We start from the raw sequence: 25,207 nt of genomic DNA, 5'->3' as shown, positions 1-25,207 counted from the left end.
TACATAAATGACCTTTCCCGGCTTTTACCATTTGACACAAGACTGTTTTATGCTGACGACACCAAACTTTATTGCGTCTGGCACATGATCACATGAACGCTCATACGAAGACATAAAAATAGCATGATTTGTGAATTGGGTTAGAAGTCAAAAGATGAAGACTTAAAACCACATTCAAGTTCCACTAGCAAATGGAAAAAATCACTCTATTTTCAGTTGAATCTTGAGTTTATTTCAATTATGTTTAAATTTAATCAACTTTGGATGGTGTTTTTCTCTAATTTTGCTGTGGGTTTTGCTTTGTGTTTGTTATAAGATTTATGCAAGTGATTTATGAATATGGGTTTGCGCGTGTCCCATGAAATGAAAACCACGGCGCGTGTACAGCTTATCAGCCTTAGATATACCGAATGAACCTCGCTCTGCTAGCATAAACCTCTAGGTACTTTTTGCGAGGTACCTAACAAAATTTTAAAACTTGCAAGCTCAAATTGGAGAATAGATTGCTCGAATCCAGGATGGCCAATGAATATTAGTGTATCATAAATAATCAATCTTTTATAAGCGTTTAAACAAATCATTCACTATTCTCGTTGGGATAAATCAATGCCATTATGAATCAGTGCTATTGAGCAATCAACTCACAATAATCACCGTTGACAGAAACATTCACACAATAATGCAGCGAAATTGCGTGCATTTTGCGAACACCGCACCGCATGTGCATTTTCATGGCCTTTACCATACCTGTTCCTATATTGCTCCATCTCGACGAATCAGCTGATCGGTGACCGTTCGGATGAAGCCGGAAAACATCGCCACGGAGAGCGATCTCATCGCAAGAGAGCATCTCCATTCATGATTGGGCCGCTCGTCCAATCAGCGCACCGGATTCGGTTCCACAGCCACAGAGCACGGAGCACACACAGATCCGCGCGAGTAGAGTCGTAATGAACGAGCGAATGTTGCGAAGCTGCACCGCTGTGCGGCTCTGGCAAGAGAGAATTATGAATGAAAACCGTAGAACAAACACAAAGCCGCACGCTGCGCTGGTGTGTTGTGTGTGATGCAAAGCGAATCGTCGAATCGAGCGAGAGTGCGGCCTGCCGTTGAGGAGTTTTCATTCTTGGCTGTCAGTTCATTTCGGGCATTTGTTATGGTTGGTTGGGTTAACGCAGGTTTGTTTACGGTAGCAAAGGAGCCATCTGAGCCCTAGGAGAACCGTACCGTGGAGAAAAAAAAGGAGTGTGAGGATACTTACAACTTGCCTTTAGTGTCAGTTCTGTAACCCAAGGTTAGGGTTGATTTCCGAGTCCTGTTTGACAGCGTTCTTCTTTGTGGTTCGAAGTGGCAACACGCGAGATCATCGGCTTGCAGCAAAATACGGTCAAAGAGAGAAGACGTTCGGTTCAAAGATCGCGAAATTTGCAATAAATAATCGCACCAGCACATTGCCAACTTTTCGCAATCATTCCGTACGCCGTTCGGATATGGCAGTCTGAGGGCAGTGTTCGGTCCGAAAAGAGCTTTGGACTTGTGGCGTGGATAAGTGTGTGGTTCTAGGTCTAGCAATCAGCCATTTACTGACGGACGACCGACCGATGGTGGAGAGAGTTCATTTTTCGCGAATTTTTTGACAGCTGCACGTACAGAAAAAAGAAATTGCTGTCGCGAAACGAGAGCTAATACGGGCGAGAGCGCGATGAGTGTGAAGTTGATGAAGAAGTGATAGAGCGCGCGCAGAGCAGAGGGTGTCTTTCTTTGCCAGCAAGTCGAAGTCGTACGGGCGGCAACGAGAGCGCGGCGACAAATAAAAATAATACCGTGCCACAGTGCTTAGAATAAGAAGAAAGTGTTGCAAAACCGTGTGTTGGGGCGATTCGCATCGATAAGAAACGCGCAAGTGTCTGTCCAGGTTTGTTTACGATTTTTCCGCCACACTGTTTGTTTTCTGAAAAGAAAGAAGAAGGCTGCACGAGCTGCCGCGTAATCACCCCGAACTGCTGAGACGGGAATGCTGCGAGGTTTGTTGTTGCTGCTGGAGATTAATATTGATGAAAACATCGAGTGTGCTTTGGTTGTTCTTTTTTAACGCGTCACAACAAAGTTGTGAAACACAGTGAAAAAAATAGAACGTCAGTCGACAGTTTAGGAATTCAATACTCCAGCTAGAGTGGTTGTGTGCTCCGTTCAACTCCTGTTACTAGAGTGTGAATATGATATACTCGTCGTGAGCCAGCGTAAACCTTTAAGAAACCAATTTGAAAGGGCTTAGCAATTAAAATTTTCCGTAAAGCCGTGTAGAATTGCTGGAGGGAATGTTTTGTTCACGTGGATTACGCTCGGACGCGAAAATGTCACCTTTGTGGAGCGCGCTGCTGCTGGTGGTGCTCCTCGGAGTGCTGCTGAGTGGCTCCGGCACGGCCGTGGAGGCCAAAAGTGTCGAACAGCACGAACTGCTGAGCTGCGAGCACGTCAGCAATTTTTTCTCGTCGATCAACGTCACAATCACGCCGGTCACCAATAATGAAGGTAGGTAGGTTGGTAGTATACATTAGTTTAGTGTGAGTTGAGTAGGTACCGGCACAATCTAACAAACAACAGCTGTACACATTTCGAGAAGCCAGTCGGGCGTGGGCAACGGTTGCCGATATTATTGGACCTTCGATTGACCAATATATGGTACATGTAAATGCTCTTATCACTGGCGATTGCTGTGCTAGACTGATGGACGATGTGATAGCCGGCGCTGCCGATCGTTGGTAGACAGCAGCGGGAGGGGGCAGAATTGCCAGTGTTTTGAGCTATATATGTCAAATTAGATGTAAACAGTGCTCTAGCGTCGAGTTTGTGTAAACAGTGACAAATTGAATTTGATTGCTAATTGGGGAATAAACAGTTCCGATGATAATCATCGTTTTGATTGCAAAATTACTTCCTGGAAATTTGACCTATACGTGTAATATGAGTGGTTCCTGTGAAAATGTCGTTCTATTTAAGAAATTGTAGATATTTGTTGACTAAATTCATTAGAAATTTTTCTACGAATTGAACAATATCGTTAAAACAATCCACTTTTTCAACTTTACTGTTTACTTTGTCATAATTGATGTATCAATCAATCCCATGTAAGCACATTTTTGCAGGTCATGTACGTCACAGAAACGATGCCAGTTATAGTTACAGGCAACTTTAAAATTGATGTGTTAAGTCCAGAAAACTTGGATATTTTGGACTTCATGAAGAAGTACCTGAGACTGCCGCTGGCCTCGGATTCCACATCCACGTATGCTACCACCCTCGGAGGTTTTCCCGGAACATCAAACTAGACTGTACGAGTTACAAAGCATGTCTTTTCAATCATCGACCAGGTCTGTCGATAGTAGAATAATTCACATCATCATCAATCAACGCTCCTTTTTAGGGTCACCAAATTATCTCAGAAGAGTTAGTAAGATATTCAAAATCATGCAGCAAAGCGACTTACGTAGTCCTACGTCAACCATGCCGTGGTGTCTTGTGAACAACCCCTCTGATTTTTTTTTGTCTTTTCGTCGTGTACGGCGTGTATTTGTCATGTCTATGCCATATTTCTGTCGTCTTTTCGTGGTCTGTGTGCCATCATTTCAACGTATTTTTGTCGTTGGCTCGTCGTTTTTTGACATTTTTTCTGTTTTTCGTCGGATGGTGCCGTCTTTATTGGTTTGACACATTTTTGATACTTTTAACCTTTACGTCCCCGACATAAAAAATGATGGCCCTTGCAGTTTCACTTTTGGCTCTATCTCCACTTATTTTCATTCGATTTTTATAAAATTAGTCTTAAAAGAACCACAATAGATTGGCCGTTAATGGAAAAATAATTTAGTAAGTTTTGGTTTTATTTTCCCGGAAATATTCCATATCGCAGTGGGATTTTTTTTGACGTCATAAGTAGCATGTGAAATAAAACTAGAAATCTGCTTAACAGAGTGCGCAAAAGTTATCCATTTCATTTGTGGTCAATAAGAATGAATCTTGCACTATCCTGTAGAACGCAAGTTCATGTCCCACACTCCGGAACATCCGGTATCGCTTCTACCGGAACTGAAAATTGACCGTTTGGAAATCTCTTCAGTAATATGGCAAATGGGGTATCAAATCAAAGGATTTTTCAACGCGAGTCCTTGTGTGGACTTTTGGATGTATTTTGACCCGATCTAGACATTCCTGAATATCCGTTGTCGGTTCTCCCGGAACACAGAATTGGCCATTTCAATTTTTCTTCCGAAGTGTGGAAAATGGAGTATCAAATCACAGAAACCACCTAAGAACTTGTGTTGAAAACTCCGTGGTTTGATATATTTTCAAGGAAAATTCAAACAGGCTAATTTTGAGTTCCGGTAGAACCGACAACGGACATTCCGGAATGTCCAGGTCAGCTCAAAATGCATCCTAAAGGCCACCTAAGAAATCACGTTGAAAAATTCTTTGATTTGATACCCCATTTGCCATATTTCCAAAGAAACTAAAAAATGGCCAATTACGAGTTCCCGTAGAACCGACAATGGATATTCCAGAATGTCCAGATCGGGTCAAAATACTTCCAACAGCCCACCCAAGAACTCGCGTTGGAAAACTCTTTGATTTGATACCCCATTTGCCCTATTACTGAAAAGTATTCAAAGTGGCCAATTTTCAGTTCCGGTAGAACCGACAACCGACATTCCGGAATGTCCAGATTAGGTCAAAATATACCAAATGTCCACATAAGGACTCGCGTTTGAAAAATCCTTTGGTTCGATACCCCAGTGACCATATAACTGAACAGAATTCAAAACGGCCAATTTTCAGTTCCGGTAGAACCGATACCGGAAATTCCGGAGTGTGGGACATGAACTTGCGCTCTACAGGATAGTGCAAGATTCATTCCTATTTACCACAAATGAAATGGATAACTTTTGGGCACTCTGTTAAGCAAATTTCAGTGTTTTATTTTTCATGCTACTTATCAAAAAAATCCCACTGCGATCTGGAATATCTTCGAGAAAATGGAACCATAATTTATTAACTTGTTTTTTCATTAAAGGCGCATCTAATGTGGTTCTTTTAAGACTAATTGCATGAAAATTGAATGATAAAAAGTATAGATAGAGCCAAAAGTGTAGCTGCAAGTACCATCATTTTTTTGTCGGGGACGTAAACGTTAAACGTCTTTTTGTTTTTGTTTCTAGTCATGCTTTTGTCACTTTTTTATGTTCTTCTCGTCATCTTATTGTTGTCTTTTATACGCATTCGTCGTTTTTCTCTCTTTCGGTGTTCATCTCTCTGTCGTCTTTTTGCCAGTTTTCGTCGTCTTTTTGTTGTTGTTTTGGCGTCTTTTCGTTGTCAATTAGTCGTCTTTTCTTTGTTTTTTTTTGTCATGTTTACATTGTTTTTGTCGTCTTTTCGCTGTTTTACCTTTGTTATATTATAACAAAGGTTTAAAAATTGGTCGAAAAACACGAAGTTGATCCGAGGCACGGAGGGCCGAGCCACATATACCAATCGATAAGGTTCGACGAATTGAGCAATGTCTGTGTGTGTGTGTGTATGTGTGTGACGCTTGACTTTAGTCGTCTGTTTCTCGGAGATGGCTGAACCGATTCGTTTGCTATTACGCTTATTTGAAAAGTGTTATCACCTTGTAGATCACTATTGAATGGTTTTACGGTCCGACATTTTGTTTAAAAGTTATAAGCAAAAATGTAAAAATTACGTGACATGATTTTCTCCGGAACCGCTCAACCGATTTCAACAATTTTAGTATCAAATGAAGGTTCTTGCTACTGCAAATTTTTTGTGGAGAGTTTTATCGCAAACAATCAAGCGGTTCAAAAGTTATGCTTAAAAATGTGCTTTTTCAAGGTGTCAATTAGTCGAACGTTTCTCAGAGATAGCCAAACCGATTTATGCGCTTTTAGTCTCATTTGGTAGGTAATATAGCCTCATAGATCACTATTGATTTGTTTTTTGGTTGGATGTTTAATTTGAAAGTTATGAGCAGTCGTGTACAACATAATAAAAGCTGCAATTATTTATAACGTATTTAACCAGATAATTAATCAGATTTCAATTATTTTAGTATCAAACAGGAGGCCTTAATGCTGTGAACATATCTGCTAAATATTATTAGAATTGGCATTACCAGTCAAAAGTTATTTGAAAAACATTGATGAAATTATTTAAGCAAACTTTACTGATATGAACCAAACAGAAAAAAACGCGATCATGTGCTCTAGCGTAAAAATGCTTAATTTTCCAGGTGGTGTGTCTTTGGAAAAGTTTATTTAAAAAATCTGGCGCACCTTTTTACACTACTAGGGTGACCGTAAATCTACCTATTAGGGTGATACAATTTTTGTTTTTTTTTGAATGCGTCCAAAAAAGTACAGTGTCTCCACAAAAGTTATAGAACACAGTAAAATAAGCAACTTTGCTGTACATAGTAACTATCTATCTCTTACTGGTTGCGAAGTGTAACGATTTTTTTGAAAATGCAGCGAAAATTAAAAAGTTGAGATATGGAAAAGCGGTTACGTCACAATTTAAATAATTAATTTTTATACGTCAAAAAAAAATTCACCCAAATCGATCCTCTAAGATACTGCGATACACGCAGAGTCGCTGAAAACATATGATTTCGAGGAGAGCGCGTTTAAACTATTGTACAGCACTGCACTTCCCTTCAAGTGATCCAACAGTTTTACTGTAAATTCTCAACGAGACCACGTACCGAAAAATACTATGGGCTCAACATTTCTAAAGATAAAAGCTTTCTGAAAATGCAAAACAAACAAGTTTTTCGACTTTCCAGTGAGGGTCCCCCTTAAATATCAATCCTGCCCAAGAACTTTGCACACGATTTTTTGATTGCTTTCAAATAGTCTACAAATTTATCAGTATAATACATATGCATGCATATGTGTTGATGATAACTACCATTACTGCCTATAAATGCATAACAGTCCCATGTGATTTTCACCACTTTTGAGATGAGCCTGGGAATCATCTTTAAATTGTTCATGCTTTCAATATTTCAAACAGTAATGTTATGTTTGTTTCCAAAATTTTGAAAAAAATATGAAACTATGTCAGTTACAAGTTACAAATAAACGCATAACAGTGTTAGTAGTGAAAATATAACAATAAACATCTGCTTTTAGAAAATGCCTGAACCGATTTGACTGAATAACTAACAAATGCAGAATTTTGTGGCCTAGAAGAATTCTATTGAACAGAATTTGGATCGGATGTACGGTTCCGAAGATATTCCGGAACAACACGTCCGGGAATGTTCCGGATCGGGGATCAGTTTCTGAATTCAGCTAAAGTACAACATATGACATCTTTAAGTACTCAAAATTGCAAAAGTAGCGCCTTTGTCGACATATAAAGTGTCCAGGGTTACATTGGCCACAGCTGGACACGTTCTAGGAACGTTTCGAATACATCCAGGAAAACGGACAGTTGCTCACTTAAACCAAACCCCAGAATGTCACCCCGCTATTTACTCAAAATAACAAATTATACAAATAAAAGGAAGACATTTTTTGATTGCTTTGGAATATTATACAAATTTATCAGTATATTACATAGACATGCATATGTATTGATGATAACTATCATAGTGTTATCAAAAAGTTGAGTTCCGAAGGCGTGTCGAATTCTAACTCAAATGACAAATGAGATGGTATAACAAAGGTTCCTTTCACCAATAGGTGGATTAAATCGGGTTTTTTATTGTCTCTTCGCTTTATTTTTTGGTCAATTTTTCGTCATTTTGTTGGTTGTCAAGACAGCATCGTCGTTTTAACCATGTTTCGTCGCTCTTTCGGTACTATTCAACACTCTTTTTGTTTTTTTTGTTCTTTTTGTCGCTGTTTTGGCATTTTTGCATTACAGTTTCATACTGTATTGCATTTTCGTCGTTTTTAGTTGTCTTTTTGCCAGCTTTTCTTTTTTTCATATTTTTGCCTTCTTCTCACCACTTTTGCATTTTTTCATCGCATTTTCCTCGTCTGAAGGCTTAACCATCTAGCAGGAAAGGCCGTTTGTAGACGGCCTGTACTGCCCATAAATTCATAACAGTCCCATCTGAGTTTTCACCACTTTTGAGATGAACCTGGGAATCATCTTTAAATTAACTGTTCTTTCAATATTTCAAACAAAAAACTTATGTTTGTTCCCAAGATGTTGAAAAAAATATCAAACTATGTCAGTCCCATATTACAAATAAACGCATAACAGTCACAGTAATAAAAATATATCAATAAGCATCTGTTTTCTGGAAATGCCTGCGCCGATTCGACTGCAGCAACTACCAAACGGAAGCTTTTATGACCTAGAAGAACACTATTGTGGAGAATTTGGATCGAATGTACGATTCCGAAGTTACAGTGGGAACAAGTTCCGGAATATATGGGACTGGAACATAGAAGCACCTTGAATCACTACAAACCCATCATGTAACACCTATAAGTACACGGATTTGCAAATCTAGACTATTGGTAGTTGCATAAAAAGTTCAAGATGTCATAGGCCACATCTAAACATGTCCGTGAATGTTCCGGATACCTCTACGGGGATCAGTTTCTGAATTTAACTTTAGTTTAGTTTACAATATGTGACATCTCTAAGTCGGTACTCGAAATTGCAAAACTTGTTTGAAATAGTTCATTTGTTGTCACATATAGTGTCCAAGATCACATTGCACTATGGTCCATACTCGGACGCGTTCTGGGAGTGTTCCGGATACACAGGAAAGCAACCAGCTTCTGAGTCAAACAAACCCCATCATGCGACCTCACTATAACCTCAAGATAACAAATTACAATAAAAAGGAGAAAAGGCCAGGAAGAGATTTGAGTCAAAAAGGACATTTTGAACAATTGAATTGAACGAGCACGTGAATTATCAAAACAACAACGACACGTGGTCTTGAAAATACTGCCGAGTCACCGACAACGCAAGGATCAAGGCATGCTGTGACTGTTATGCGTTTATTCTTGCTTATTCAAGCACAAATAAACGCATATCAGTAACTTCGGTAGTTTTTCTAAGTTTTGGAACAAATTTTAGGTCACTTATGAACAAATTGCTTGTAAAAGTATTCTGTTATGTACATTCAAGTGACTTTATGACAATTTGGACGCTTTGTTTCCAAAATCGATGCAATATTAAAGAAAAATTGTCGTGGCTTCAACAGCGTTTTTCTTAGTTGCACGTTTTTGCAGATGGGAATGTTTTCCATTTATGGGCAGTGTAGGTCCTTACAAATTCCTAAATTCGTAGAACTGTGGATAAATCACTGCTTAGTAATAATAATAGTAAATGCTATTCGCATTAAAGTTGGTTTGAATGCTGTTTTATAGTCTCTGTTTCGACTCTTACTATCCATGACGTAAACGAAGACACGCCGCGGACGTAGATATCCAGGACCATGGTTGAAGATTTATTTGCAATAATTTTGTCCATGATTCCGCTACTTCTCAAACGTAGACGACACATGCATACCCGGACAGGTTTCTGTGAATCACGCTTGGTTGCTGTTTAGTTTTTAACACATACGAAATATTATAATTTGATGTAGATAAGAGGGTACTCAAATTTGTGAAATTGGCCGACATTGATAAGAAGTTATGAACATGTTATTTATTTAAAAAAGAGCAGAATGATCCTTCACGTTAAAGGCTCTGTGATAAAAATCAAACAAACAAACAAAATTGTTTGCTGCTCTGCTCAGGAATAAAGAAGCGGGCAGGATCATAAGCAGTGCGAACAAACAATAGTATGCTTAATAGCAAAGTTATTTGAACTTTCGAAAAACCTAGCAACTAATATTTTATTTTGAAGATTTGAAGTTTTTCCCAAACATTTTTTGGTGGGGTTCTATTATGCAATGAAACGGCCCAATTACAATCGGAATGATATTTCGATTGTGTTACGCCCCGATTTTGGTAAAAGTATTGATTTTTGGCAACACAAAAACAAAAAGCCGATGAGCTAAAGTGGCAGCAAAGTGCTAATCATTTTCAACATGTATGTTCTAAATGACACAAAAAAATATAACTTATGTCTAGTTTCAAAACGTTGAAAGAAAGTTTAGACAATTACAACATTCCTTACATAACATAACTATTCGTTTAGTTTATCTGTTGTTCTATGTGGAACAACGTTCGGATGTTGTTTGCATTGCAGGTTTGAGAACAAATTTTATGCATAAGTTGAAGCACGCACTCTAGTGTGTCCCACGCTGGGCACACCAGCGATGCTATTTTATTAGCACATTCATGTAATATTCAAATACATAATATAATTAACGTAATGAAATTTAATTGTGAAAAAAAACTATTTTGAAGGCAATGCGTGATACGATAGTCCCACACTCTATTTTTGTCAAATTAGGATTTGGGATTTCGTTCGAGCTGCTTCCATGGCTGTGTCTCGCAAGGGGGGTTGCTAGCAAATTTAATATTTTGCGCACTTCCGGTGCCGTTTTTTTCTTCTGGGAAATCCATTCACCATGGGGAGAGTATTTACGGCCCTAAAGGGGAAAGCAATCGATGAGTCACGTTCGGGAAGAACGTGAATATTGTAATCAGGGGTTGTACTTAGAGTATACACACACAAACCCTGCCCACGTGTTTGTGGATGAAAATTACACACCACGAGAGCCGGTTCGGCAACAAGATTATTTATCGTTGATAAATAAAGGCTGGTATCGGCCTTTTAAAGCTCCCACGAGCTCTTCCCACCAGTAGATAAACACATTTAGAATGGTAAAAATCGAAATGAGAGCTCGCTGATAATAAACCAAGTGGGCCGTTTCTAAATGATTCTCTTTGTGGTATTGTTTAAAAGAAAGACTTTCGGAAATGGTTCTTCACGGCTGAGTGAGCCACAAAAATTAAGCTGTAAAAAAATTACCCACACAAAACCGAATTACGACTTCGACTTTCACACAGGCGAGGCGGGCGCTGCCTGGCTGCCATGCCAAGTCCTTCACAGCGTGCGTGTGCAGGGGACGACGGCGAAAGTGCGATAAAACCCTTGAAAACAAGTGTCCCTATCGTCGGCAATTCATAATATCATTTTGAGAATGAACGGACGGAGGAAGAAAGAGATTAGCACAGTCAGTGTGTCGTTTTTGCTTTGTTTTCGTAGACCCAAGGAAATGGAAACGGTGAGTTCAGGTATATCTATCAGTCCAATCTAGTATTACAAGTTTAAAGTGTGTTGCTACAAAACGGTGCACAGCCATTATTGTCGGTTTAAAAGGCGACCCGAAAAAGGACCGATCGACGAGCTGACCAACTGAGTGTAGCTGTTTGTGATTTTTTTCCACTTCGTTGACTGCACTTTTTGTTTAGGTTTAATCGTATCCTTTCATCGAAATAAAAAAAAACTGCTAGTAAACTAATATTTTCGTCTGCGAACTTTAAAGTGTGTTTAAAGGCGAGACTCCGTAACTCTATTTATTTACACGACTAAGTGTGTTTTCGTTCATTTTCGTTTTGTTCGGTAGAAACAAAACAAAAACGCGATTTGACGTTATCGGCAGGCGCCATCTTTATCTTCGGTTTGTTTCATGAAAATCTTCAAGCGGTCAGCGAAAGAGCGAAAACTGGTAAAAATAGACGCAGTACGTGTCCGCACGCCCCATCGTCATAATGGGTAATTATATCGGCGAAGTCCTTGACATATAGAGGTAGAGCTCACAGTATTCTCGGAAAACAGCGGCGGAATCACAAGCTCGACTCTGTTAATCAGTCGATAAGGTTCTGTCGCCAAGACACCTTGGTCTTGGTGTGTTTATCTTATCAATAATTAAAATTGCGCAATAGCTAGATGGGCGTCACTCTAGTGCTCTTGGTTATTGCCGGTGTAATTCGAAATGAGACACGTGAAATCGAGCCGAAGGTTCTTCTGGCACTTTTAATACGGGAAGCTGCGTTGCTCGCTTCGCTACGCCGAAAGCATTCGATGGAGCTGCCAAATGTTCCATTGGCCATGGTACGAAAATACACCGCTTTTCATGCTACATTGCTTTGTGCCACATGTGACAATCAAAATCTGCTCGGTTCCGACAATGTAACCGTTTCAGACATCGCGTTTATTATAATTAATACAATGTTTGTCACATGTAAATCCGAACATATTATGGTGACTAACTTTGCACTTGATAAACAGTTGGTTTGTTTATCGCTTTTGCAGTAAACATACAGTTTCAGGAAAGAAAATTAAATCTAGGTTGAACAGCGAACAAAGAATGGTTGTGTGGCCGCTTCGGGTTAATCATTTCGATTGGTTGAGAGTTTGGTTTTTTGAAAGCTACACTAGTCAATATCAGAAACACATTAATGGAATTATTTTCGTTTGAAACGATTGTTTGATTAGTGCTTCCAATATATACAATCAACTGCTGATACATAATAGTTCAATATAATTAGGCTTGTTCAGCAACAAAACTATTGTTTGTTTTCACCCGTACATTATATTCAGTCATGGTCAAAGGAAATTGTTGATTTTCGACGGTCGTAAAATCTCATTTAATGCCTCTGAGCTCAATCACTTCCTGAAAACAAAGCGACACTAGTCTCCTGGTCGCTTGCCTACTTCTTATCTTGCTGTGTTTTATATCGTACGTTGACCTTTGATTCTCGAACAACGATCGATAGAGAATGATGGTCTTACGATAGCACGTGCTGAGAGCAGGAATAAATTGTTTATGTTATGTGTATTATACGAAAAATATGATTGTGCAAAGTTGAAAAGACCTACCACTGAGGAATTTCAAAATAATCGCTTGGCAATTTTAAAAAAACATTCACATCCTATTTGGAAGAATACCGATATCAGGATTACCTTCTGAATATTTTTCAAAATTCCCAAAATACGTTGAATTGGTTTGAGGAGCATTTCTCAGAAAATTATGAAAAAAATTGTTGTCGAACAACTTGGATAAGTTCTTTTTTCGTGCCTAATCGAACTATGTATTACGTTTGCTATTCGTGAACTTTTTTTTAGTAATTGTATTGAAGGTAAAATAGGAAATTTAAAAACATTACACCATTTATAACATTAGAATCTCAAGCAATTAATTTTAGATTTCAAGTTAACTTACCATGAACAAAACCGTGGTGCTACACTCCACTTTCGAAACTAGACCTTTTGTTTTTATTCGACAGTCTTCATAGCCAGCTGTTAGATTCTGGAAATTAAATTTAATTAATTTACAGGTTTCGTATTCTACTAAGACGCTCCAAAAACTTCAGCGCTAAGAGTGCAAGACAACTGCGGTGCTAGTGCTTCGATCCTATTGACTCCTACAGCCTCTACCAGTCAAGACTCCAACATGCGACGGCTGATTCGTTAGACCAGCGTCGTACCTCGAAGTCAACTGAGAGTACATTCTGTGTTATATATGTTTTTATGCAGACTGTACCAGTGAAATGGTTCGGTCATTATATAGACTGTACCGGTGAATAGTACAATGACCGAATGCGATTTTAAAAGTACGATGTACTGGTGGTAAGCGTGTTACTCAAGCACTAAAGTTCAAATATGTCCGCTAGATGTTGCAGTTCAATGCAGTCGGGGTCCGCTTAAATTATCTTAATTTATTAATCACTTCTTAATTGACGATTTATACTTCGTCGGCATAAAGAAACCTACAACCAAGTGGCCGAAGAGCTGACAGTTCCTTTATAAAAAGCGAAAAAGCACTGGTCCAAAGTTGCTACCCTGTGGTACGTCCGGGATGTTACTGAATGCTTCTAACAGCAGAGGCAATTCGTTCTACGAAAGCAGGAAAATGATTAAAATCAGCATAAGATACGCTGCAAAGATAGATCTGCAGATAAGCCATTTAGCTGCTCAAGTATGTCATTTTTTTCATGTGTGGACTCATTACTACGACCAGTATAGTTGATCTATTGTAATATCGCCCTGGTGTTTGCTGTATGACCTGCACTGCATTTCTTTTTGCTATAATCGCTATTTAGTGAGCGATATGCTTATTAAATTTATGCGTGCTTGTGTGTATTGGGGTTTACCTTTCCTTCAAAGCTTGATCTACTTTACCCACTTATTCCTCGCTGCCAGCACTATCCCACATAATAGCCGTCCTTGGCGAGGACTCATTCGTGCCTCTGACCAGTACACTTAACTATAGGAGAGACATTTGCACTGTCAGGAGATTTTAGTGGGCAAATATAGAGAATTCAGCATGAAGGAAGGGTATATGGAGGGGCCTGAGAATAAACCCATGTGTAGGGTTCCTAGCTGCGGGTGGTCCGTGGTGCAGCGGTGCAGTCAAGTCCTACATCGACCAATGCATAAGCGGAGGAAAAGTAGAATCCAATGGGTTGGTAGCCAGCTCACAAATTCCAGATGGGTCCAATGGTGTGCCAATTCGGATTGTTGATAGCCGAAATAATACGCTCTGTGGTAGTTATAAAAACCAAGCGTATATTAACTATTATTAACTAACGAACAACGTATATTCACTTTAAGGAGTCTAAAACAATTAAGTAATAAAATTGATACGGAATCGCGTCTGATCCCGACGGTGACCCAGGTTCCAACTAACTATGAAATGTATCGACATGCACTGCGACCCGGCATCCAGTTCGCGCCAAAGTCACTCAATTTCGAAGATCGAAGATGGACCACTCCCGAGATGCGTGCGAGCGCAACTCATGCTCTTATCGTTGCTATCCGTTGCTGATTGGGTGTCACTGATGATGAGTTCATGATGATGACGGATCCCCACGATCGTCCGCCACAAATAAAGATCGACGAGTGAAATGTGAGTGAAATCCGACAGAAATGTATCTCAACGAAACGGTTGCTGATAACCCAGATGAAATTTGCAATCTATTTTCAACTTTTTTTCAAGGAACTTATACTGCTTTTTCGGAAACAGATCGGGATTACAGATATTTCGATTTCCTCCCAGAATTTACTACTGATATCACTATCAAAAAAATCGAAGCACATGTTATTTTAGAAGGTTTAACTAAGTTGGATGCCTCCAAGGGTTGCGGACCCGACGGTATTCCTCCCGTGTTTTTGAAAAAGTTAGCATTAGAACTTACAGCTCCATTGTATTGGCTTTTTAACATGTCACTAGAATCCGGCAATTTCCCTAAGGCATGGAAAGCCTCATACCTCATTCCAATTTTTGAAAGCGGTAAAAAATCTGATATAAGTAACTATCGAGGTATTGCTATTATTTCTTGTATTCCCAAACTTTTTGAAGCAATCATTAATGAATCGTTGTTCAATCAAGTCAAAAATAGAATATCTAATATGCAACATGGGTTTTTTAAGGGCCGCTCAACTAATACAAATCTAATTGAATTCGTTAGTTATTCGCTGAATGCAATGGACAAAGGGAGCTATGTAGAAGCATTATATACTGATTTCAGCAAAGCGTCTGATCGCGTTGATATACCCATGCTACTATTTAAATTACAAAAAATAGGAGTCCAATCAGATCTGCTTAAATGGATCGAATCCTATCTGACTAATCGTCAGCAAATAGTTAAATTTGAAGGGAAAAAGTCAAACCCTCTAGAAGTAACCTCTGGAGTTCCCCAAGGTTCACATTTAGGCCCTCTTTTGTTTATTTTATTTGTGAACGATATCTCTTTCTTGCTGAGAAATGTTAGGGTATTAGTATATGCCGATGATATGAAGCTCTTTTTAGAAATAACAAACGAGGAGGACGTCAGAGTATTCCAGCTCGAAATACAGGTTTTCTATATTTGGTGTAACAAAAGTCTTCTTCAACTTAACACTCATAAATGTAGATCAATAGCCTTCAGTAGAAAAAGAAACATGCCAAACATTACAATTTCTCTAGGAAATAATTTGGTTGAAAAGTGTGAAAAAATCAGAGATTTAGGAGTTATATTAGACTCAAAACTAACATTTATTGAACATTATAACACAATTATCAACAGAGCTAACAGTATGCTAGGATTTATAAAAAGATTTAGCTACGACTTCCGTGACCCATACACAATAAAAACACTATATCTTGCATATGTGAGGTCAATATTAGAATACTGTAGCATAGTCTGGTCACCATTTTCATTAATACACCAGGAACGAATAGAATCAGTACAAAAACAATTCGTGCTGTTTGCTTTGCGTAAACTAAATTGGACAAGCTTTCCTCTTCCCTCTTATGAAGCCCGCTGCTTGCTTATTAATATACAGACACTAAAACAGCGACGTGAGTTCGCCAAAGTGTCATTTGTAAACGATATTGTTTCACACCGTATAGATTCTATGGAAATTTTATCCAAACTCAGCTCGTCACCGTCAGCCGAACCGTCAATTGCGGAACCGAAATATATTTAGCATAAGTCACTGTCGCACAAACTATGCCAAATTCGGGCCTTTAAATCAGATGATGATCGCCTATAACCAACATTGCGAAAATATTGACTTTAATATGTCTAAATTAAAATTAAAACAATACTTTAATTCTACGCGTTAGATGCAAAAAATGTAAGCAATATTATGTAATTTAAAAGTTGCACTGTTCAGTTTTCTTTGTAGACTGTGTTGTAGTAATAGAACTAATATAATGTAATAACTAATGTAAAAGGTCTACTATGATTTGACGACTAAATAAATAAATAAATAAATAGATCGTTGTAGTCACAAATACCATGCTAAAGTCACTTGACATCGAATGGCTTGATTCTACTAAGATTCGAACCCACGACCACTCGCTTGTCAAAGCAGACTCGGTAACCTTGCGGAGCTCCCCCAAGTAAGTATGTCATAAATCTGCGATGAGCCGATGGAGCAACTCAGCTTGTTAGAGATGGCGATCAATACATCTCCGCCACACGATTTTCTGCTTTTCAGCTGGTTACGATCACGTCTAAAAAGGAGAAAGTTCTCCCGAATGACTGTTGCTAACTAATCCTCTCGTTAAGCCAGAATTCCGTTAAACAACAGTAAAAAGTCATCGATTTCGGTTCGAAGTCCACGCACGCTCTGGTAGTATATTAACAACGGATTGGAGGAGTTCAGCTGTAGAACAGATACAGAGTTGGAAACGGGGATTGGATCATCGGAAGATTTGTTGTATTTTGTATTCGTTTTGTTATAATGCCAGAGGGGGTGATAGTTCGACGTTTTGGTTAAAACGGAAAATAAATCTTGTTATTCGCTATCGAAACTTGCGACAGCAATGCAGTATTAGTAATAATCACGAGGACTTTTCTATGAAAACAGTAATACGATAACCAGAGATTATAATTGAAATATGTTGTTTACATTAATGTCTTCAACTGATATCTAAAGAAAGACTCTTTGCAGATCCAATCGTCAGTAAAGTGGCTCCTGACGGCAAGAGGGTTTACTAACCTGTCATAGTGTTCGTAAAGTATTCTCATAGGCATACGTTTGACTACATCATCTGCCACTAACACTTGTGTAAAATGAGAAGGCGATACAAAGACTATGATAGTCTAGTTCGCCCTATCGCCGGTAGGTAGTGCTGATGGCATACTTTTTACTCATGCACGAGGAAGTCAAAGACTGGCATATCTAGTTCCTGTAATAATCTTAACTATAATGTAGATCAAAAGAGTTGGTCGTTCCTACTCGGGTAGCGCTAAATCTGTTGACTCTAACAGTCTCTCCCAGCGGAGATTTGAACATACGGAATCTGACTTGTTAGCCAAGCGCTGTAACTTGAGGTCAACTGAGAAGCTAAACCACTTCATTTTTTCCCAACTAGCAAAAGTTACAATGATGCTTAACGCTGGTGTGCCGCAAGGTAGTAACCTAGACCATCTTTATTTATTTTTTATTCAACGCCGCCGCATTTGCTCTTGAATGTAGCTTGCTGATATGCTTACGATTTCAAAATCTACCTAACAATTCGTTGCATCGAGGGTTGCCGAGAATTGAATCGTCTATTGTATTTAGCTGTAAAATTAGTGGTTGGGTATTGAGAAGGTTTAACTATGTGTATAATCTTGCCCCGTGAATGCCTTCTGGATTCGAAAGCGACAGTTAATCGTCACTATGTTACTATACTACTTCAAAATGCCACTCTCCAACTACGTTTCATTGTGAAAATTAGGTGAGGTTTTAAAGACTTGCATCCCTTCTGCTCAATAGGGCTCCACACCAGCCTTATTAGAGCTTTTGAATTTTACATAGTAGTAGTAGTAGGGGAAAGCCACCATCATTTCAAGGACTTGCCAATGTATGTAGGTAGAATTACAGTAGATCCAAATTTGATTATGAAATGAATTTCACAGTAATGCTGTTACAGAAGGGCCAAAAGGGATTGGGCGGACCCACAAGCAGAGGCACTTGTGCGCATTCCGGGGTTATAAGAGTCGCCTTCCAGCATTAGGATCCTTCCATGTAATACTGAATTTCGCTGTACCAACTTTAACCCACGTGATGATTTGTTTGTTTTGAATGGAGATGTGCCATATTTGCTTCAGACCTTAAGGATTCAGGTTGGCAATCCACTCCATCATCCAGCCTTCCACATTTATGATATCAATAATAATACTATTAATAATATGATATTAAGATGAAATTTGGTATATATGAACAAAAATAGAACAATCTCATCAGCAGTCCTTCGTATGGAATAGAGTAACATCCTTTGAGGTTCCATAAGTGCTTCTAATAATTAATTTAATTTTTTCATTCTGGTATCCATGTGCAGTATTAAAACTCGTTTTGGTCAAAGTTTTTACTATATAGCAGGAGATGCTTCATAAGCTAAAACGAAAAACAAATAATTAAAATAACTTATATTAGGCTTACCTATTAGCAAGGTCGTGTGGTTCCGCCGTCTGCCCAAAACCCCGGTTTTGAGATAAGGCAGCTGGGAACCACCCAGCAACGCACCTCCTAGCTTGGCTACTCAAAAGAGCATTACCAGGTATGGCCACGTGGAGGCGCTAGGTAGGGGCTTGGGATGGCTAGAGCTATATTGGACGCTCCTCATTTGCCTTCCCCATTTCATACTCATTGGAGCTTTTGAATTTTACATGTACAGAAACTGTTTACTCAATTCTCCCGACGTAAACTGCGATGGTGCTAGTTAAATATAGTTCACCAAAAATAACGAAAAGTAAAGATCGCTCAAACAGTATGTGCCCGGCATGACTCAGGCTACGAATCACGTTTGAAGTAATTTCGAAGGAATGGCTATGAAATGCCATTCAAGTGTCCATCCTCAGAGAATAAACGCCATCTAAAAATATAAAGGATAGTAATAGTACTATTTTATTTTCCTGTGGATCTCTAGATTGCTTGCCAAAGCATACGATTCCCAAGTAACAATTTGATTTTTATTGCACTCTTATAACGGTATTAATGACTGAAGTTTTTTCGAAAACAGACACTGAGGAAGCCTGCAAGTCGTAGGCGAAATACGTATCTGTCGTGAATAAAATACACATAGTAGAATTAAATTGGATAAGTTTTCTTATTTTTTATTTTTAGGTTTTTTGGTATTAATGACCAATTTGGGTCACAAAAACCATTATAAGAGTGTAATAAAACTCTCAATGTTACTTGGGTTCAGTATAACCAAACTTTCGATTTGTAAGGTAAGTCTGAAGTAAGCAGCCGAAGCCATCTGAAGCTTTAGTTCTATTCAGTGTTCGAAGCATTATTAGATAATCAATACGAATTATTAAAAGTATTTGCTATTGCTCATTTTCTCCGTTTTGTCGCAAACTTATAAACTAGCAATAGCCCGCGTGCGTCACTTAGCGTCTAATTGAGAGCGAATCGGTGGTATTTAAGCAAATTTTCTTAAACTTTGCCGAAAAACACTCTCTTGCTGTGATAATCTAGAACTGTGATAATCGCTATAACTGAGATAACCGAAATATAAGAACATTCGTTCTTATATGTTCATCTTGACTGCAATCTAGCACAATTGGTTTGAGTCTTCACTTACGCTACGCTGGAGTTTTAACCAGAGCACTGACATCTTTCCATAGTTTTATCACGAATATTGTTATGTTTATAACACCAACTTTTACGAGCCCGTAGCAAATCTTGCCCCGGATAAGAGAGTGCTTGTGAGGTGCTCGCCCCAGCTGTAGTTTAGAGGCGCATGTATTAGTTTCAGCTTTGTGTAAAGCATTTAGAGCGCGAGCTGCGAATCCTGCTTCGACAACATGAAGTCCTGTCAGGGGTCTGGTTTTAGTCACAGACAAGGCTCTTATATATTAGATGACCAGCTGAGCGCTCGATTTTGGTCGGGACCTCTTTATCTCTCAGCTACGCGTGCATCTGCTATCGTAACGAAAAATCGCATAATGGAAGTCGAACAAAGCTTCCTGCTCACTACTGCAGGTTTTTTTATGCAAAGAAACAGTATGCCAAGTTTAGTGGAAAACGGCCCAGGCGTTCCGGGAATGTGGCGGAACATACAAACATACATACTCACGTTGACTTTTTACCTTTGTTAAACTATAACAAAGGTTTAAAAATTGGTCGAAAAACACGATTAATTAAGCCAGTGTTTGAAAGGGTTGAAGATAAGGATGTATTTCTTACAAATTACTGGATGTTAGAAAATAGCATTTAGCAGCACTTCTCATTGGGATTCAAATAGTCGGGATTAATTTTTTTGTAGTTTTTAAGCAGCTTTTTTGCTCAAAATTATTGCTCCTTTCGTAGTCATAACTTTTCCTTGTTTCGTATCCTTTGTTGAACATAATGAATAATTTATGTCCTATTATGCTACCTTGAGGCACACAATATTTATTAGTGATATTATTAGTGTAACTTAGCCCAAAAGTTACTGTGGTAATATCGCACCAGCTTTATTTTTAAATCTTTTTATCAAATAATTTAAAGAAATCCACAGATTATTCCAGCGCAGCTGTATTTTATTCTGGATAAGTAACTTACCCTAATCACCTGCTCCAGTTTTGAGTGGATCAGTGATTACTATCAATGTTTGTTTTGCCTATTTTTAATTGCAGCTGTTCAAATTCTTGATAATAACTATTTTTTGTTCTTCTAACCGTTTGGTACGTGATACTGCACTCGTTCACCGTAGTGCCGTGTTATTATTCACCTGTCAATCGCCGGTCGATTGTTTTCACTTCAGATCATATTGCTGTGTCTGTGGTTTTCAATATTTTCCGCAGTATTTAACAGCGGATCAGCTCGAGTGCACCTAATCCCACTCGAATGTTGTGAAGTATCGTCAATCAAGACAGAAGAATCGTTTCCAATCGCGCTTGGTTTACATATTTATTGATAACAACGCCACCATGCATGGTTCATACACAAAGGAGCGACGACGATTCCTGCATCGCCAATCAGTCTCCGATGTTTTTTCTTGAGAACCGTTCCGCATGTACCTACCTACCTACTCTAGGAAAGACAAACAATGATAACGATATCGAGGTCTTCTCATATGTACATACTTTCCGATCGGTTAGTTGCGACATTTGAATTATGCATATTCCCAACCACCAGCAAAATGAATAGATACGATTTACTCTGCTTCACTGTCAGCGATATCGTCCATGTTTACCTTAGATAGCTGAAGAATTTCGACATTTGTGGTAGGTCAGCCATGAATGAGCTTTTCTTTAAGTAAAAATATGTCTTTTCTTTCTCTCAATACTGAACCTTAAAGTTAAATGGTAAAAGTTTGTAAGTCAAAAAACATCCCGTCAACTCTTCCATCATCGCAGAGCTTCAGCAACCAACTGCGTGACGCCGGCTCTCAAGTGGCGTGTGAAAGAAAAATATTGGGCGATATCGGAGCAATAAAACCGGGAGTACCCACCTCTCGGCACCAAAATATGTCGGTACAATTTTCTACCTTTTGTGCGCCAACTGTGGAGGCAGTATCGGATAGAATAATATTGAACCATAAATTTTAGGAAAGCTTCATCATAATCGAGAGCGCCCGAACGTGGAGGAAGAAGGACGCAGCAAAATTCTTCAATGACTTTTATTATGTGCTTCGGCTTCTCTATTTTTTCGTGCTGTTTTCCCACATTTTTCTTCCGTGGAGTGCCTTCCTTGCGATACCGAGCACTTATCCAGGCATCAGGGCTCTTTGGTTGTTTGGTAGTTTGGTAGCCGGTCGAAAGTATTCGACCACTTGGCTCGCAGAAGGAAGTCCGAAGCGGGAATAACGAGCCTACAGTCCTCGTACCTACGGAATCGTCGTCATCACGAGTCCCGGCAGTTACTTGGCTGCGGCGGCGGCGACGGCGGCGACGGCTGCAATGTGCTCTCGTGCATGAAGCGAATCTCGATCAAATCGCATGTTGTTGAACCAGTTTTCAGGTAAATGGATGAAGGTTAAGTTGAAAATAAAAACCCGCTGCGCTCTCAGCTGAGTCAAGGTGAGGCATTCAACAATACACCCAATACACTTGACGCCGAGGGGTCTGCCGAATGTGATTTATGATTGGCCACTTTCGGCCGGTTTCCGTAGCCCGGATGGCCCCTCGAACTCGGTCTCGGTACACGAACGGGAACGGGAAAGCGTTTTAAGGTGTTCCGCATGCAAACGAGGATGCCACCAATCGATGCGATGCGATGGTTCAGGAATTTTCGCCAAGAACAAACAAATATCCCCGCCGTGCGCGAGTCACCCGACCCGGGCCCAAATCAGGCAGGGAACGAACGGACGAACAGAGTGCTTATGCAAAACCGTTCCTGCCCAATAAATCTAGATAAAATAAACATTTCTGCTAGTGAGACACAATAGGGTTCGGATGAAAAACAAGCCGTTCGATTTCGGTGCAGTCAGGCAGGATCGGACGGTGGGGGTCGCTTTGAAATGATAAATTATGAGACGCGCAGATTCGCGAACGCGAATCGGGATGCGTTTAGTGGAAATAAAACTTGTTTGGCCGATTGCTAGGATTAAATTCGAATGTATTTTCCGGAACTGGAACCACGTTTCTATTGGACCAAATTTTGGAAGCAAACACTAACGTGGCTAGACATTAATAAAAGGTGGGGACACCAGAACTTTCAGAAGCATGTTTTGGCCTAGTAAAATGGAGTAATCGTAGGGGGGAATCTATTATTACTTAGCATAAAAATACTAGCCGAATAGGTTGAAAACGCCATACTTTCAAGTGCAACTGAATTAGAGTTTAAATTGAACTTGGAAGCAGCCTTAATATAGTATTTAATTAGACTTGAATTTGGACTAATTTGGGCTTGAAGCTTTATTTCAAATTGAACTGGAAATTGGACTTGAAATTAGACTGAAATTTGAAGTAATTTGGACTGGAAGTTTAACTTGAAATTAAACATGAAATCGCACTTAAAACAGAATTTGAAGTTATTATTCGAAATTGGACTTGAAATTTTATTTGAATTTAGAATTCAATTAGGCCATTACAAATACTTTATAAAGTTTTTGTCCTTCCGGTGTTTGGCCACTGAAGGGGGGGGGGGGCGAAAAAAAACAAAGTAAATTTTTTAATCGAGCAAAAAAAAAACATGGCTTTTAAGAATTTTTATTTAAGATTTAAAAACCGAATCTATTCTTGCTTATAATATATACGTTATTATTTTCTATGCAAAAATATACGAAAAAAAGACAAAAACGAAGGAAAATTTTGTTGGACGATTTTCGGAAATCGCATTGTTCGAATTCCATTTCTGTTTCGTGCTAGAAGCGTTAATTCAACTCGGAGACTCATTTTTCGAGTTTTTCAGACTGTAGAGCCCACAAACAATTGATTATAAAAAGAAATTTGACTCATATCCTACAAATTATTTTTTTGCCCCCCGATTTTTCAAGTCAATTTCCAAGGGGGGGGGGCTGACAAAAACTTTAAATGTAATTTGCAATGGCCTTACTTGATAAATAAGATTAGATATGAACTAATTTGAACTTGAAATTCTACTTCAAACCGGACATGGACACGAAATTTTGCTTGTAATTAAATTTGATATTCGCACGTTTTCATCCGCTGGCAGTGGAGATTTCTAATTCCATTCCTTTAGCCGGCCGGACCGGCGGACATGGACCAATAAGTAAGTAAGTAAGGTCACACGTTTACCTTTTTTCTGTTCCGCCTTGTCTCTTCTCCAGTTCCGTTTTACACTTTTTGTTCCATTTTTTCTCTTTTTCTGTACCGTTTTCTTGGTTTTTGCTTTCACTTTCCGTTAGTTTTTCCGGTTATTCTCTTGTTTTTCTTTTTCTGTGCCATGCCATGTTTCTTGTTTCATTGTTCCGTTTTTCTTCGTTTCATGTTTTATTCTGTCAATTTCATTTCAATACTGTCATTTTCAATACTGTTTTTCGCCATGCTTTTCAGTCGTTTATTGTTATTTTCCTTCCCGTTTTCAGTCTTTTTTCTTCTCTTTTGCTTTTTTTCGTTTCCAATTTTTCGAAGTTTTCTAATTCGTTTTATCTCCGTTCCCTCTCGTTTTCGTCTTTGTCTATGACGTTTTCCTCTTTCTGATGCTCCATTCTTCTGTCTTTTGTGTCTTCTCATTCTGCATTTGGCACCCCATTTTCCATTTTTTTATCCGGTTTTCCTTTTTTATCTCTCATTTTCGTCTTTTTTATCCGTTCTACCTTTTTCCGTCCATTCTATTTTTTTCTTCTTTTTCTGTCCCATTTTCCGGTTCCTGTTGCCATGTTTCTCTTGTTATATCCTTTTTGACCTCTTTTTCGCGTTTTTCTCGGTTTCTTCCCTCTTTTTTCTTCCCTATTGTTCTTCTTTTCCTATTTGGTTTCTGTGTCATAATCCCTTTCTTGTCTCTTTTACTTTCTCGTTTTTTACTCCTTACTCTTTTCTCCTTCATGTCCCTGTCTCGTGTTACGCCCTATTCCTGAGTCTTGAGTCTTTCTTCTTGAGTTTTTCCCGTTTGCAAACTCGTTTCTCCTCTTTCCCTGTCTCGTTTGTCATTTTCTATCACTCAATTTCAATTTTTTCTTTTTTATCCTGGTTTTCGTCTTTTTCGCTTTTTAATGCCGTTTTTTTTTCTTTCGTCGTGCGTTTATCTGTTCCGTTCTTCCTCCTTTTCTGTTATTTTCTGTTACTTTCTTACCTATTCGATCAGCTTTTGTCTTTTGTTTACACTTAATTATTTGTCTCGTTTCTCCACTTTTTCTATTTTTTTCCTTCTTTTCTCTCATTTTTCTTTTTTTTCTGTTGGGGAAGGATTAATG

At 38.9% G+C, this 25,207-nt stretch overlaps 1 protein-coding gene across 1 annotated transcript in view; it reads left to right on the top strand.

Moving 5' to 3' along the window:
• The first annotated feature begins 1,161 nt into the window (after window positions 1-1,161).
• The window catches only part of LOC128737954 (division abnormally delayed protein), a 341,312-nt gene continuing 317,266 nt past the window's right edge, over window positions 1,162-25,207 (top strand). The window contains exon 1 of the mRNA XM_053832738.1: window positions 1,162-2,532. Within this exon, the coding sequence (XP_053688713.1) occupies window positions 2,319-2,532 (214 nt within the window). The 5' untranslated portion in view covers window positions 1,162-2,318. The remainder of the gene's footprint in view (window positions 2,533-25,207) is intronic.

This window comes from Sabethes cyaneus, chromosome 2 (genome assembly GCF_943734655.1).
Source record: "Sabethes cyaneus chromosome 2, idSabCyanKW18_F2, whole genome shotgun sequence".
NCBI lineage: Eukaryota > Metazoa > Arthropoda > Insecta > Diptera > Culicidae > Sabethes > Sabethes cyaneus.
Note: the sequence above shows the minus strand (reverse complement) of the source record. Positions and strands in the feature narration are given on the sequence as shown.